Source organism: Falco punctatus (genome assembly GCF_963210335.1).
Source record: "Falco punctatus genome assembly, chromosome: 14".
Classification (NCBI taxonomy): Eukaryota; Metazoa; Chordata; class Aves; order Falconiformes; family Falconidae; genus Falco; species Falco punctatus.
The window spans coordinates 22,130,273-22,145,773 of record NC_137594.1 but is presented as its reverse complement, the minus strand read 5'-3'; the positions used below and the strand labels follow the sequence as shown (position 1 = coordinate 22,145,773).

The window sequence follows — 15,501 nt, the reverse complement described above, 5'->3', positions numbered from 1 at the left end:
AATCAGTTCAGAAATTGATGTCAAACTCGCAAACGATCCCTGCTGGTATTAGCACAGCTTAAGAGCAGAAGAGACCCACATCTCAGGCCCGGCAGCCTGCATGTTGGGCAGATGGAAGAACAGAGGGCTGGAAACACTCGCCGAAGCCTTCAGCAGCATCTGCAGGAGAGTTAACGCTAAGAAGGGTCCTGTGGCATGGCAGCAATAGCACAGACGGCTCCTCAGCCTTGACACTGATAACTGAGACCATGCACTGGTCACACCTCAGGGTGCGAGGAAAGAGCTACTCCCTGCTCAGCACATCTGCAGAAAATGCCATCAACTCAGGCTGCAAGGAGACAAGCATGGGGGAACGCACATGGAGAACCCCCTGCCTCCAGCCATGCATTGGTGACTTCTCATCTGACCAGCCACGGAACAGACCGACCGAGACACGGGCCAAGCCCAGGGTACCACCACAGCCAACTCCCATGCTGTACCCAAAATCTTGCACCTCCTCTGCGGCCCCACAGAAGCGGAGACAATCTGCCGCAGTGAAACTCTCAGGGCTGACAGCATGAGGAATTGCAACCAAAGGCTAAGAGGTCTGAAAATACTCAGACAAGAGGGGCTGGAAAAGCCAACCTGCCCTCCTCAAGGAGGCAATGCCTTCAGCTCTCACCCTTTCTGACTATCCCATAGATTTGAGACGGCAGACGTTCAGACGTATAGATATTTATTGGTTTCAGTGAATTATACAAATGGATTGACCTGCTATCGATGCCAATAGAACTTTATTAGAATATGGAATGTAAACAGATGTTTCAAATAGAAACATTGTAACCTTATAAAAAATTAACTATTTCGACAATGCCGCAGAAGGAAATTCTGTGTTTAGGTGCTGGTGGGAAAACACTATCTCCAGCTTCTACATTTGAGTGTCACCAGAACCACTTGATGAAGTTACACACAGAACCAGTAGAGGAGGCAACTGTGAATTGTGGGGCTATAAAGCCATCGAGGGATCTGATGAAAGAATCCACAAGACGAACCCCCCACCCCCCACAACATGACCCCAGAATTCAACAAATGGCTGACTTTGTTAAAACACTACATGGGATCCCAAGTCCTGGATCAGTAGCTGCACAGCCCCCCTCCCCGACAGACCACGCCGCTGTTTGCTGACCCCTGCCCCTCCCTGTGCTCTCCTCCCTGTCCTCCTCTCCACTCCCCCATCCTGCGGTGCTGGATTGAACCGCTCCAGAGCTGTGCTCTGGCACAAGTCTGCATCTGGCATGAATTCTCATGGGAGCCACGTCATGAGGTACGTGGTTGCACACCTATCACAAGAAATCTTGCAACACTGACTTTCCTGAGCTCGGTGGGAAAGTCTGGATAGCCCCTCCCCTCTCCTGCCACAAGAGCAGCTCTCACATTCACAAGTTTCCAAAGCAGGTCTATTGAGTTTCTTCTCAGAGTGAGCCTTTGTCAAACACACCTGGAGGGGGGATCACACCTCTCCCCAGCAGCCTGGATCAGTGCCTTTGTTTTAATGCTCTAAACCAATCCTGAGATGCTGCTGGGTTTGTGGGCTGTTTTTTGTTGACACACCCCCCCCACCTCCCCCCTTTCCCCCAACATTTGCAATTGAAACTAGAATTCAAGGGCCAAATTCAAGCCCAGAGTGAGCAGTAGGACTTGGACCTCAAAACAGAGTTGCACCTGCTGACCCCCAGCCTGAATTTGGTTCGTCCAGAGTTTACAAGTCAGAAAGGCATGTTTAGTAAGAGGCATGCTAAGGACTGATGGTGGAACGACCAAGTTGTCCCCACCAGCACGGTGGGGAAGGCTGGACTGAGAAGGAAGAGAAAGATCCATAGAGATGTGAACCAGAATCAGTTGTGTTGAGCCCTGGGGGTATCACTACATGTTTAGCTCTTGCAAGACCATTTGCCCAGGGCTTTGGTACCACAGGGTTAGAGTTACATTAACCACAACCACCAGAGAGGAACTGAGGTTTATGACACACACACCCCCCAAGGTTAGATTTCTGCTGAGTATAAAGGGGAGGGGAAGGGGGGTGTCCTTGGTTCTTTTCCCTTCACTGTGTGACCGAAGGTTTTGCTTTTATTTGTAAACATCTTGAATTACCCGTCGTTTTCCAGTCTTCATCGCGCTGTTGTCAGGCCACTGGAGAGCACAGCGTTTTCAGAGCTGGGCTGGGACTGCTCCTTCACCACTGGATCTGGAGGAGACACAAACCAAGCAGGAAGGGGAAACAGCATTTTAATAAAGTGGAAGCTCCACCCTGGCAAACACTTCCAGAGAAACTGCCCTCAAAGCCCACAGAGCTGCTAAGGCTTTCACAGAGCAGGGAGCCCAAATTTTCCCCCACAACCCAAGACCCCTCTCCATCCAAGCTGGCCCCAGCTTCTCCACACTCACAGAAATAGGGGTGCTCCATCGCCTCCTTGGCAGTCAACCTTTGTTGATGGTCATATCGCAGGAGCTTGTCCAGGAGGTCTAGGACTTCAGGACTGACCAGGTGTCTGTTCTCACTGTGGATGAAGTTCTCCCAGCGCTTCCGGGAATGCCTGCAAAGGGACCAGCTCTCACTGCCCAGCTCTGACCTGCACAACGGTACCCAGAGGTCCCAGGAGAATCACCCGCCACTATCCGCTTCTGAAAAGAGACGGCTGTGACAGACTGCCTACAGCTCTTCCTGGCACAAGCTACTGCTCAGCCAGCACTTGCCCAAGGGGTAAAACCCTATTCTTTAGGTACACAGTTGTGAGGATGCTCTGTGCCTGGGAAAGGCACAATATTGCACATTCCCTTCTGTTTACAGGCATGAGACAACAGCATGCAGCAGGCAGGGTGACACCCTTGGGACCAGAAGTGCTCTGGCTAGCCAGCCAGCCTCACAGAAGCTGTCCTCACTATCCCATCCACCTCCAGTCCTTTTCAGAAATCTCAGCTGGGAGATTTTGAGCCCCTCAGGCCACACTCAACTCCAGTGTCTACATCTCCCACTTCTAAGATGTCAATGAGCAGGAGAAGGAAGAAACAGCGGATGGCTTGTGGCTCCCGGGAGAGACAAAGGCAAAGAGCCTGCACTTCAGCGACCTCCTGAGATGCCATCAGCAGCCAGATGGGAGATCTGCAAGCAGCACTGTGACTCAGAAGATCAAAGCAGGCCCTTGTTGAGAGTCCTTCAAGGGGACGGACACCTGCTTATCTCCCTCTCTGTGTCACAAGGAAAAAAGGCAGCACTTCACTTCTGTACTTACTGGCCCAGGATATCATTGAAGTGTGGGTCCAGTTCTATGTGGTATTTCTTGAGATACCCATACAGCTCATCTGTGCCCAGGACCTTTGCGATGCGAACCAGCTGAAACAAAAGGCATGTTGAGAGAGAGCAGAAGGGCAGGCCACCACTCTTCTGCACAGGCAGAGCAGCCCAAATCTAAGAGCCCTCCTGGGAACATCCCAGATGGAAGGAATATCTCGCTTGAAACGTGTTTTTGCAACATGTGCAGAAAACAAGTCTCCTACACAAGGCAGTGAAGCATAATCCCAGATGACTTAACTAAGCACATAGCAACATCCTCCCAGCCTGGTGGTCCAATCCCCAGAACCTCCCCCCTATACACACAGAGATGAGGCAGCGACAAACGTCTCATGAAGTAAGCCAGGTAGCAAAGTCTTTACTTGATCGTAATTGTCCTGGCCGTGGAAGAAGGGCTCCTTTCGGAAGATCATGCTTGCCAGCATACAGCCTAAGCTCCACATGTCTAAGCTGTAGTCATACATCTGAGGGGAAAAAGGAGAAGCTGTCAGGAAAGGCATGCTCACTACAGCCTGGTTCCCCAGCCACACAGGCAACCTCAGCCTTTTCACTTCACAGCCAGCCTCTTTCCAGCCTAGGCAATGCCCTGGGAGGCAAAACCAGACAACCCAAAGGCGGCCAAAGTGCAACCACAAGTGGTATCACTGGCTAGCAAGGAGGAAGCAGACTCTTACTTGGTAGTCCACAAGGAGCTCCGGTCCTTTGAAGTACCTAGAGGCCACACGGACATTGTATTCCTGAGCTGGATGGTAGAATTCGGCTAGACCCCAGTCTATGAGCCGCAGCTGAACATGCAATAAAGAGACACAAAGTCAGGAGCTGGTTAGGTTGAAGCCACATTGGCCAAACCTCTCAATCCTGTGATTGAATCCCAAGCGTGGAGCTTGGGATGCACGGAGGTGCACTGAGGACAGAAGATGCTCTCAGCAGCACTCTGATCAGGGTCTTCTTATCACCAGCTGGTGGGGCAAAGCCCAGCTTAGGGAGCTCCTCTGCCTCCCGAGTCCAAGCACACTGTTACTGCTGGGCAACTGGGTCCTTAACCAGTGCCACCAGCCACAGCGGACAGGTCATCGTAAACTAGGAAACAGGCAGAAGCCAGTTGTCTTATCCCACTGCTTAGAGGGGCTGGGCCAAAGGCAGTGTTCCTTTTAACTGGAGGCTGAGAGCAGGCAATGAGGCGGGAGGGGGGGCCCACCACGTTCTGCAAGGCAGACCATCTTGTCCACAGCCACAGGGATGGATGACCTGCCATGTTACTGAAGGACAGCAGCTGTAGTAAGAGATTTCCCCCTCCTTATAAACCTTGCCTGTACAGCCACCGCTGACCGACCGGCAGGGACCTATGGACCAGCAACTAATTTGCTGCTACAGATCCCAGGTGCCCGGGGAGACAGGGACACACAGCACCTGATGAGGTACAAGTACCATGATGGGGCTGGGGGCAGCTCCCTGTGCTGCCCATTTCCATGATAGCAAGTTGGGTACAAAAGTTTTTTGTGACCCAACTAGCACACCCCAGAAGTGAGAAAGCCACTGCGGGACAAGCAGGCTGTACCACAGGAGGAGCTTATGTTCCCTAGGTAAAAATATCCACGTGTATTTCAGACAAGGCCACCCTTCTGTTCCCTACTGCCACACCTCCCCAGGTGGAGATTAACAGCCCAGGCCACATCTTCTAAGCAAAGAAACCCAGCATGGGTGGCTGCAGGGAGAAGAGCAACCTCCAAGCCGTGGGCTCCCACTGTAGTGCTCCCCAGTGGGACTTTGGCCATCTCCTAATGCTGGCACGAGCGGAGGGAAGCCGGTAAAGAAAGGTTAAAGGGTAAGTACAGCTGCCCAGGCTATGGGTACAGAGGTGTCAGAATTTCAAGTTTCCCTGGAAAAACCGTACTTGTAAGCCCTGGTGCCACAATACCTTTTTCTGTTGGTGGTCTATCATGACGTTGTGGGGTTTGACATCCCTGTGCATGATCCCCATGCTGTGACAGTAATCCAGGGCCTGGCAGACACACGTACATACATTAGACATGTCTGTAACCACAGCACAGCATTAGAAATAGACAGTTCTGGGCCAGGAGCAAGAGTGCCCCATTCATGAGGAAGTGCTGCAGCCCTGGCACAAGAAACTGGCATTTTCAGCTCTTATGCTGCAGATGATGAAGTGACAAGGTGGCAACAAGACTATTGATTTAATGTATTGCAGTCACAGGTCCTGGAACAGTGTTCCCTGCACGGGAGCTTCGATGCTCCTTGAAGAACACGATGCAGAGAGGTGTCCCACCTGGTGGCAAGCCCAGTGCTCCAACCCTGTGTAGCCCTGTACTTCCTAGGCCATGTTCTCTTCCCCAGAAGGGGATGATTCTTACATGCATATATAGTTTTACGGCCTTCCAGTGCAGCTTTCCACCTGTGTCCAAAACCACACATAAGCTAGAAAGTCCCCTCTGCCCTGCTCATTCGAGCCAAACCTGCACTTACAAAAGGCAAGTGACAGCACGCAAGGGAGAGTGAAGCTGCTTAAAGCTCAAAGGCAGGAGGCACACATAAGCTCTCCAGTTCTGTGACCTTGCACCACTTGCCCCCCCATGCAGCTGTTCCCTTGAGCAAGGGGGCGAGAATGTTTTCTCATCTCCAAGGGGGAGGGAGATCCATCTATCAATATATATCAGATGCTCAGAGATCTCCAGCAGCACGAAAGGAGGGTACAGCCTGCAGTCATTCAATATCCAAGACGTCAGTGCCAGGGAAGTAACACTGTCCTTGGGCCCCTGCCGCAGTGGGAAGCACAGGAGGCGACAGCTTCCATCACAGCAAGACCTCAGGGAGTACCCCTGCAACGGCACACGGCCTTGCAACCAACAGGAGTCACAGCAAACAGTGGTCCTGGGATACAGGAGATCTCTAACAGGTTGGACAAACTGCTTCCAGGGATGAAGCTGTCCTAGAGTCTTGCTTGTCTCAAGGCTGGATCATCTAAACCTCATCACCCCTCCTCCCACCCTAATCCCAGGCTGCCTCAGGCTCCCTCCAGCCTTCAGTAGGAAGGTCTTTCACTTGCGGACAGGTGCAGCAAGCATGGGGGTGCAGAGAAGAAAGCCTCCCTCAAGCCCACTAGATCTGTTTCAGGAAGTCTCCTGCAGTCACCAAGTCCTGGAGCACAACGGGCTTTCCCTAGCCTGTCCCACTCATTTCCAGAGGCAGGGGACCTGCAAAGAGCCAGCTGAAAAGTTCTGAGGCCCTGCTAGGACCTGACACAGCCAAGCTGCTGCTCCAGCAGGTCAGCGCAGAAAAGCCCTGGGATAAGCTGAAATCTGTAAGCTTTCCCTAATGCCCTGCTGCCTCCTGTGTCCTGCAGCTAGAGACCCCAGAGAGGCATCGCAGCAGATCTCACAGATAGGCCATACAGCTCCGGGAGCATTTCCATGGGGAGGGGCAAGCTAGGCTAGTAAAGAGGAGGTATTTACGGCACTCCTCAGCCTTCATCGGAGGGGCAGGGAAAGCTTTGGCTGGGAGTCTCAGAGGAAAATACCAACATTACAACAACATACAACAGCCAGCATAATCAGAAGCTTTGCTCCTCAAGACCACATTCATGGGGTTCTGGGCCCACAGGGCGCTGAGCTGGCCAGCTTGTTCTTGAAGTGTCCTAGATGGCCCACCCAGAGACACAGAGGTCTAAGACCAAGTGGGCAGAAGTCACCTTCCGGGGCTGCATTTGAATACAGCAGCAAAAGAAAGCCTGGAGCTGGCAATCCCTCTCTTCCACTCTCCCTAGCATGCTAAAGCGTCCCCAGTTCCCCAGCCCCACAAAGACCTCTCAGTGCTGGGTCTGGCTGGAAGGGAGTTGATTTTCCTCATGGCAACCCAAAGGTGCTAGAAATCAAGCACAGCCCTACCTGGCAACTAACGGTCACAAATGCCTCACGGGGAAAGAACAGACCCCAGAGAATGTGAGACTCTTTGGAGGTAACCAAAGGTCCCCAGTTTGGCTGTAATACCTCACAACAAGCCAGATAACCAGGGAAGGTTTGGGAAGAGACCTGGTTATGAGACAAGGACTCTGCATTGAACACAAGAGAAATAACTGCTTAGCAGCACTACCCCACGAGCCCCGCTACTGCCTTTCTTATTCCTGGTCTCCCCATCCAGACTGCCATATGCAATGCAACTCACCTTCAGCAGCTCATACATATAAAACCGAATATCAAAGTCTGTCAGGATCTGGTACAGTTGCTGAAACAGATTTGGGGAGGGAGGGAACGGGGGCGGAGGGGGGGGGAGGGAGAGAAACAAAAATAAATACTCCAGATTAGGATTAGTTTTGTTTCCTGCACCCCACCTGTCTCCAATCACTGACCCCATTCCAGATCCCCTGTGAATGCTGTCACTCCCACACATGTGAGGCTGTCCTGGTCTCAGATCTGCCAGGGTTACATGCTAGGAGATCCAGAGAGGACACAAGAGCTCCTGTGAAATGCTACCAGGATCATTCAGACCTATCATGACTTCTTTCCAGCAGGAGACAGGCAGGCTGTCTGTCCAAGGAGAAGAGAGCAAGCTCTTCAGAGCATGCTGGAGTTGCCACAGATGATCTTGACTCTCTGTTCACATGCACAGTCATCACGGTGATCTGACAACACCAACAACAGGATTCAGAGGAGGCAGGCTGGGAACACATGGGTAAGGTTTCTGAGTGCTCAGGGTGGGGCAGGGAGAGGAAATCATTAACCAAGGAGTGTGGGCTGGGGAAGCACAAAGGGTAGACACAGCCTCAGAGCTGCAGAGGCTCCCCTCTATCCCAGGATAAAGGCTAACGCAACTCGACAGCACAGAATGCTCGCGGGGCTCAGGGGGCACAGCTCCGAGTCTCAGGGAAGCACTTGTTGCCCGCGCATTTGCCACCTGCCCCTCCTCTGCTGTCCTTCTGTGGCTGTTCATGCAGAAGTGACAAAGATCCAGGGTGCACTTTAACCTGCACCGTGCCACCAGCACCATCGCTGGAGAGAACTCATCATCCTGCTGCTCCCACACCAGGTCACAATTGGCCCCAAATCTACCTTCTGCTCTGTATCTGTCCTTGGCAGCAGTGCCAGCCTGACCCTACCGGACTGTGCTCTCATCCAGGGAAAGCAAGGTGAGACACCAGGACAGGGCAAGGAAGGACATTCACAGGGCAGCAGTAGAACCAGACCCCTCTGCCCTTTCTAACAAATAAGGATCATCTCACAGCTCAGTCAAATCACCAATTGCATCAGCACTGGAGCCAGCTGCCCATCATGGGCACCACTTGGCAGCTTCAGGAAAAATCTGAGAACAACGGACTAAAATTCACACTCCAAGAAAGCAGCCCTGGTCCTGGATTCCCTCCAGGCCCACAGAGAGATCCTCAGGATCCTCTCTTACTTAGGGTCAGCTCCAAACAGCCCCACCACCCCCAGTACTGCTCTGGGAAATCATTTGACAACATACAAGTATCGCTTACACACACAGAGCTTTAAGAGCTTCCAGGACACAAGGTGCATTGTATTCTCATGAGCTGGGATGATGCTAATGCTTCGGAGCAACCCACTGAAGCAGGGAGCAAAAAAGACATAGCCAGAAGCTACAGCAGGGATAGATTTCCTGACTTGGTTGCACATGGCTCTGATGCACGACCCAGGGCCAGCAGAGGACAACTGAGCCCTTCCAGGAGCCCATTTAAATGGCTTGCTTAGGTAACGAACACTACGGGGGGGACAGCGATGCTTAAAACATCTTTCTGGGAATCACTACCCTATTCAGCTTCAGCTGGCGACACCAATGCACCTGGGAAGGAGAAGGGCAGGAGAGGCAGCAGCAGAACAAGGCTAGATCCCATTTCCCCCATTCCCAGGCTTCTCTACCTCTGGCTGCCTATAAGCAGGGAGGGGATGGAAGGGAGGTCACCAGTGCGTTTCTTCTCAGGCCCACGATGCTGTAGCTTCACTGACTCATAGCCTCCAGCAGAGGTAGTGGCTGGGCAGTCAGCCTTCAACAGACTTCCCTGGAAAAGCTGCCTGTGAAATCCAGCACACCTGACCCTCCCGCTGCGCCAAGGCTGACAGTGGCTGGCAGCGCCCAGGCTCCGCTTGCTGCAGGACCAGTCCCTGCAGAGGCACACTCAGCCTCACCGCGGGCAGCCGGGGGATGCAGAAGGCTTTGAAGCCAAGGGAGCCAAGGCTTCCACGGCAAGTGGGTCCCACACAGCGGCTGCCCCAAGAAGGCTTTGACAGTGGGCTCCAAATCCCCTTCGCTCAGCCTAGCAGGGCAGAGCAGACACTTCCTTAACAGACACGTCCCACACTCTGCTCTTACAGCTGACCCTTTGGAGTAAAACCATCAGAAATGTCACTGTGGGGATCACTCAGACCCAGCTAAATACCTGCTCTGCTAGTTGCCAGCACTAAGGATCACACAAGGCCTCAGAGACCTGGGCTGGTCTCCTTTCTCCATACAGAGCGTGAGGAAAGGCCAACCTCACCCGCAGTCAGCCTCTACCCCTCTCCAGCTTTCAGTGATATTTTGGCACATGTCACGTAACCCACTGTGGACTAATCCTGTTAGTGCCCAAGGAGGCAGAGACATGCTTCCCCTCTCCATGGGGCTGACAGGGGTTGAATACTTATTCTTCGCCCTTGACTAACACAGCTGGCTAATTGCAGGAAGCAGCACCTGCAAAGCAACAGGGGGGCTGCAAGGAGCTGTCGGAGGAGAGAGACACTGCTTTGGGGTGCGGGGTAGGCAGCAGCAAAAGAAAAGGGAACAGTTCCCAAATCATCTTGGCCTCGGCAGCCACGCAAGGGAGGAGAATTCTTCATACTTCTCCATTGCCTATGCAGGGCAAGAACTATTTTTTAAAATAACCCTAGATGTACAAGGATAAAACTCATGAACACACTTCCTTCACAGCAATTTGGCCTGAAAACTGACCATGGTGTAGGCTAAGTGGAAGATTTGACTCAAAAGCCTGCTGTCCCCACAACTCCCACAGGCAGAACATCCTGAGGCAACCTTTCATTGCTCACCTTTCTTGCCCATCAAGGAGCAGCCCACCTTCAGCTGCAAACCTGCTGGTGTGTTTTAAGAACAAACCAGCAAACTCAACCGTCTGCCCCCTTCTTTCCCGAGGGATTTGCCTCTTCAGGGCAACAAAAGGCACAGAACCAGGTATGCACACAGACTACACAAAATGTGTGACAGCTGACAGTCGCTGAAGGATAGGTGCCTCATTTCTAGTTTGAGACCAATCAGCCAAAGACATTAAATTTCACAAGTTACTCAACTGACTGTGTTACTCTGCAGCACAGCTATCATTTAAGGCAGATGATTATGGGTAGCCTAAGTGCTCACAGACAACAAGTAATATAGTAGGTCTGAAGAGAAATACTAGCCCTGTACACAAGCTGCCATCCTCACACAGCAGAATATGCATTTAGTCTAGTTCCAACTCTTCATCCCTGCAAGTACAAAGCCATCACTTTCACAAGAGCCTAACCAGGTAATTGAAGAAAATGTAATCAGCTCCTTGGAGCTACCACCTAATTCTCCTGTTGATACCATCATTTAAAAACAGCCAAACCCTGTGGAATACCAAGCTTGCACTTCTCATCCAGAATCATCCACAGCCATGGCTTAGGCCCCACAGAACTGCAGGTTCTGCCCATGGACAGAGTGCTGAGGAAACCCAGCAGCCATCTGCACGGGACATGAACAGTTTCCTGCCATTTGAATGGGCAAAAAGGTGAAAGTATTAACATTAACCAAAAAATAATAATGTTGAAGGAAAGAAATTGCCAGAAAAGAGACAACTGAGGACCCATCCAAACTCGTGAGCGACTATTGCCAACAGGACAGAGAAAAAACCAATCCTGTAAAATGGTCAGCAATCACTTGCTGTACGCAGGTCGCCCTAAGAACCCCCTCACACACCCTGAAGGTGATCTGCCAGCAGGATGCACAGTGCTCGTCAGTACTGCTGAATCCAGAAGTCAATGCAGAGATGGGCAGATCAGCAGCAGCCATGCCAAAACAAAGAAAAGAGGTCCCTGTCACCAGGATTAGCTCACATGACACTTCAACAGAATTCGGCTGCCTGAGGAGATCAGGACTGTGGAGCAGAGGGGACAACGACTGGGTGCTCTCCAGCTGCTTCACGTATAGAGGTATAGGGCAGGCCAAGACCTCCAGCACAAGTGGTCTCATCTACTCTGTGCACTCTCTGCATGCCAAGGCACCTCAGAGCAAGGGAAGAGACAGCTTGAGAGCCTCTGTATAGAAGAAGATATCCATAGGTACCCGTGAGTAGCAGCAGCTCTGTAACCTGCCAGTTAGCCCCAAAAACCTACCCGAACAGGCAGCAGAGCTCATGGGAGTGTAGCTCAAATAACCCACGTGCCCCACAGTAGCTACTGAAATTCAGGTTACAAATCAACTCCGAACACAAGCAGTCACACTGCATGCCCTGGGGGACACACTTGCATTTCAAGACAAGTTATTCCTGCCTTGTACCAATCAGCATCAAAAGCATCAGTACTTTCTGTCTTGGACTTGTACAGCTGGGAACCTGGACTTCCTTGAGGAGCCAGGCTTTCCACTAGGAGCCTAGAAATGATCCGCTGCAAACCCATGTATTTGTCTCTAATGCAACAGCCAGAGCCAAGCACTGTTACTTCTGCTGCGGCCAGACCAATGCTGCCTTACCGGCTGCCACAGTGCCTGCAATGGCTCTCGGCACGGCTGGGATGGCTGACGTACCACGTGCCCCAAGCCCTGCATTTTTCACTTAGGAGTCCCTCTTGGCCACCGGCCTGAAGTCACTACTTAACGCTCCACTTTGTCGATACATTTCAGTTACTGGGTACCATCTTTGATGATAATTTTTTTCCTCTAACGACATGACAGAGTGGTGCAATCACATTTTGACTAGGAGACACACAAAGCAATCCTCAGCAAGGTGTGCTGCTGCCCTAGCAACCTATTTTATCTCAAGCCATATATAAAAAATAAAGTTAAAAACTTTCCCGCATCAGACTTGTGAAGAGTCCCTGGGTCACCAGGAGAAGCACAGGGGCACATTCCCAACGTACATGCAGCGTTGGAACAGCCCAGCTGATGTCAATGAAGTTCAGGCAAACCAAGCCTGCTTTAATTAGCCCTGAAATTCCACCTCATAGCACTCCTCTCAGGGCTATTTACTTGATGGAGGCGACACTCATTCTCCCCAGTCAGAGCTGTCTGGGCAGACACTGCCGTGACTGTTATTCTAGCTTCTGCAGTAGGTCTATACATGAGGGCACTCCAACTGCCACCGCCAGCACGGCTGTGCACAGGGTCCCACCCAGCAGGATTCAGCTCACCAGACCAACCCCAGAGGGACAGAAACAACAACATGCTGCCTCCCAGCATGCAGGGCTGCAGGTAAGATTGTCCATGGGCCAGCTGACAAGCTGCCCTCTTTCCACTGACACCAACCCAGGGTCCTTCTCTGGGCGTTTGGTGTATCTGCTGAAATGGCATCCTACAAGGCACGTACCTACACAATGCTCTGGCACCGTCCCACTACATGGAACAGAAGAGATCTCTGCAGGAGGGGATGACTGCTGGCTTTCTAATGGCAACTACTCACTTAATTCTCCACCAATGACTTCATGACTGAGGGTACAGATTCACAAGAGGGAAGCAAAGATACCATTACAACGGGTGTGCCTGCTTAATGATATATCGCTTTTGTGTATCAGCTTGCTGCTGCGAGCCAGAAGCATTTCAGTAGCACAGGCAGCTGTAGCTGCACTCAGACAGAAAGACCCCAGTTTTGGGAAGGAGTAATACCACTTGGAGCACCCCAGAAATCTGAAGAGCCACAGAATAGGCCACAGCCTCTGGCAAGCAGAAGAGCTCTCGATACGCATCCATGACTGCTCAGCCCCACCCACCCCCCAGGCCCACTAACAGTGGGAGACAGGCTCTCCAGCCTCTGCCACCCCACAGTCCCCAGGTCTGAGCGATTCCAGCCCAGATCAGCGTCACCTGCTCCATCAACTGCACTGCTGTAAATAGAGCATCACAGCACATGGATTAACTTGGGCTGAATATATAGCACAGCCGTAATGACTAAATTGAGAGGGGAGTAAGAATACCTAACCTGTTGAACTTATTCCTCAAAGCTGGGAGGAGATTCAGCACACAAGTTTTTTATTTCTTCCCATCTAGAGGTTTCTCATTTACAGGGGGAAATGAAGGTCAAGCTGACATAGGTGAAAACTCCGAACTCCCCCATAGCCTGAGGAACATCTGACAACCCAAGACCACAGCACTCGACAGAAATGGGAAGCCTCCCCCCTCCACACTCAGGCAGACTCACCTTAAAATCTGTGTTATTGATGTACTCAAACACCAGAGCAGGGGTCTTTGACTGCAAGAGAGAGAGAGAGTCATGGTTTAAAACAGCCTCTTGACCTTTCTTTGCTCCAAGAGACCTGGCAAAGCTTTTGCTTCCCACCCAACCTTCACTGTGAAGAGCGAGGCAGGAGCAGGACAGGAAGAGGAACACAGCCCTGGTACCGCAGCAGCGGCAAGCCCCGCTTACAGCCCACACATCAAGCACCCACACAGAATTTTGGCCAGTGCTGCTCCTCCCCGCGCTATGCAGAAGAGACAGCTGAGACATGGGCAAGGCAGAAGGTGTCATCAGGGGCTAAGGCCTCACAGCCCATCGCGGGAGGAAGGTCAGCCAGGACTGCCAATGCTACAGCAGCGTCATTTCCTCTTCATGGCTGCCAGCCGGGAGTCACAGTCCTCAGCCAGCTGCTAGTCAGAGAAAACTTCCCGGGAACGGGGTAACTGTGGCAATGCAGACAAAGGATACGACCTCTGGTCACTGGGCAGGACAGCAACCAGAAGGATGAAGAGTACTTAATGCCCAGTTGCCCTGGCAGATACTTACATCCCAGATGCCAGACAGAGCCGGAAGGCTACAGGCTCTGCTTTCCTACAGAAAACTTGTAGGGCTACAAAACTACTCCCCAGCCAGCCACGGGAAACTCACAGAAGGGGTGTAAAAGGGTCTGGGAAACACAGAGAGGAACATGAGCCCATCCAACCCAACCCACCTCAGGAGACCCTAATGAGCTGGACACTGCTCACCCCTGGCTGCCACGAAGGCACAGGCAGAGGCAGCACCTAACCTAAGCTTAGAGCAGAAGTTACGGGGCGGTGCCTGCCCCATGCCTGCAGCCAGTGGGGAGGCAAGCCCGCCACACACAATGTGACACACAGGCACCTACCACTGGATCCTTGACAGTGTCAATCAGGTTAATGATGTTGGTGCCACCACGTAGATTCTCCAGAATCTTAACCTCACGTTTTATCTTCTTTTTCTTCACTGGCTTAAATAGACAAAAGAAATTAGAAGTGAGAGTCCTTTCAGAAATTAACACTGATTTCTGCCACCAATTTTCACTGGAACACATTACCTCCCCTCCTCTCTCTGCTCCCACCCTCACAAGGGAACGTTTTTAGCTTCAGAGAGGAGACAGACACATTGCATGAACTAGCATCTCTCTCTCGTCAGTGAAAGGTTTCCACTCACCAGGGGAAAATGAAACCACTCTAGACAAACATAATTGTGACTCCAGTAACTGTGGTTAAAAGCACCTTGGACTGCAATGTAGAAATCTCAACACACTCATTCTATGTTATACATTTAGAGCCACAGGACAAGCATGGTGGACCTCGTATCTCAGGTTTTGTTTACCAGCACAAACCATTTTTTTAGTCCTTAATCCCACCCCATTTCCCAAAGAGTACTTTAATTCAATGAAGCGACAGCCTGAGAGTCTCCAACACCAAGACTTCTAGTAAGCTCAGACACTGCTATGCCTAACTATGTGCACGTGTCTTTTGCAACCACCTCAAGAGCACAGACCCAACTGCACTGCGTGCCATCGCATCCATATCCCATGATTATTTTTAAAGCCTACAGACATCTGAACAGTTTTTGACTCCCCCTCGAATCTGCGCAATCCCAGGAACTCACTTTGCAATGTAAGCTTTTCTCTGGACATCACCCTGCAGAGAGTGACAAAGAACAGCTGGTCCCAAGGCAGGGACTTGGAGGTTGGGTTAGCTTTTACACTCACTGATCCAGGTTCACT

At 51.6% G+C, this 15,501-nt stretch overlaps 1 protein-coding gene across 4 annotated transcripts in view; it reads right to left on the bottom strand.

Annotated features, from left to right (window-relative positions):
- CSNK2A2 (casein kinase 2 alpha 2) overlaps positions 1 to 15,501 on the bottom strand; it is a 42,415-nt gene that overhangs the window by 16,015 nt on the left and 10,899 nt on the right. For 2 of the 4 annotated variants that reach the window (XM_080411014.1, XM_080411016.1), the window contains exons 3-11: positions 14,632 to 14,733; positions 13,710 to 13,760; positions 7,505 to 7,564; positions 5,247 to 5,330; positions 4,003 to 4,113; positions 3,691 to 3,792; positions 3,270 to 3,370; positions 2,425 to 2,573; positions 2,131 to 2,224 (exon numbers count right to left, since the gene is read on the bottom strand). In XM_080411014.1, coding sequence (XP_080267140.1) covers positions 2,148 to 2,224; positions 2,425 to 2,573; positions 3,270 to 3,370; positions 3,691 to 3,792; positions 4,003 to 4,113; positions 5,247 to 5,330; positions 7,505 to 7,564; positions 13,710 to 13,760; positions 14,632 to 14,733 — 837 coding nt within the window. In that variant the 3' untranslated portion in view covers positions 2,131 to 2,147. Of the gene's footprint in view, positions 1 to 702; positions 2,225 to 2,424; positions 2,574 to 3,269; positions 3,371 to 3,690; positions 3,793 to 4,002; positions 4,114 to 5,246; positions 5,331 to 7,504; positions 7,565 to 13,709; positions 13,761 to 14,631; positions 14,734 to 15,501 lie in introns of those variants that run through there. The other 2 variants (XM_080411017.1, XM_080411015.1) reach the window with 2 other exon arrangements.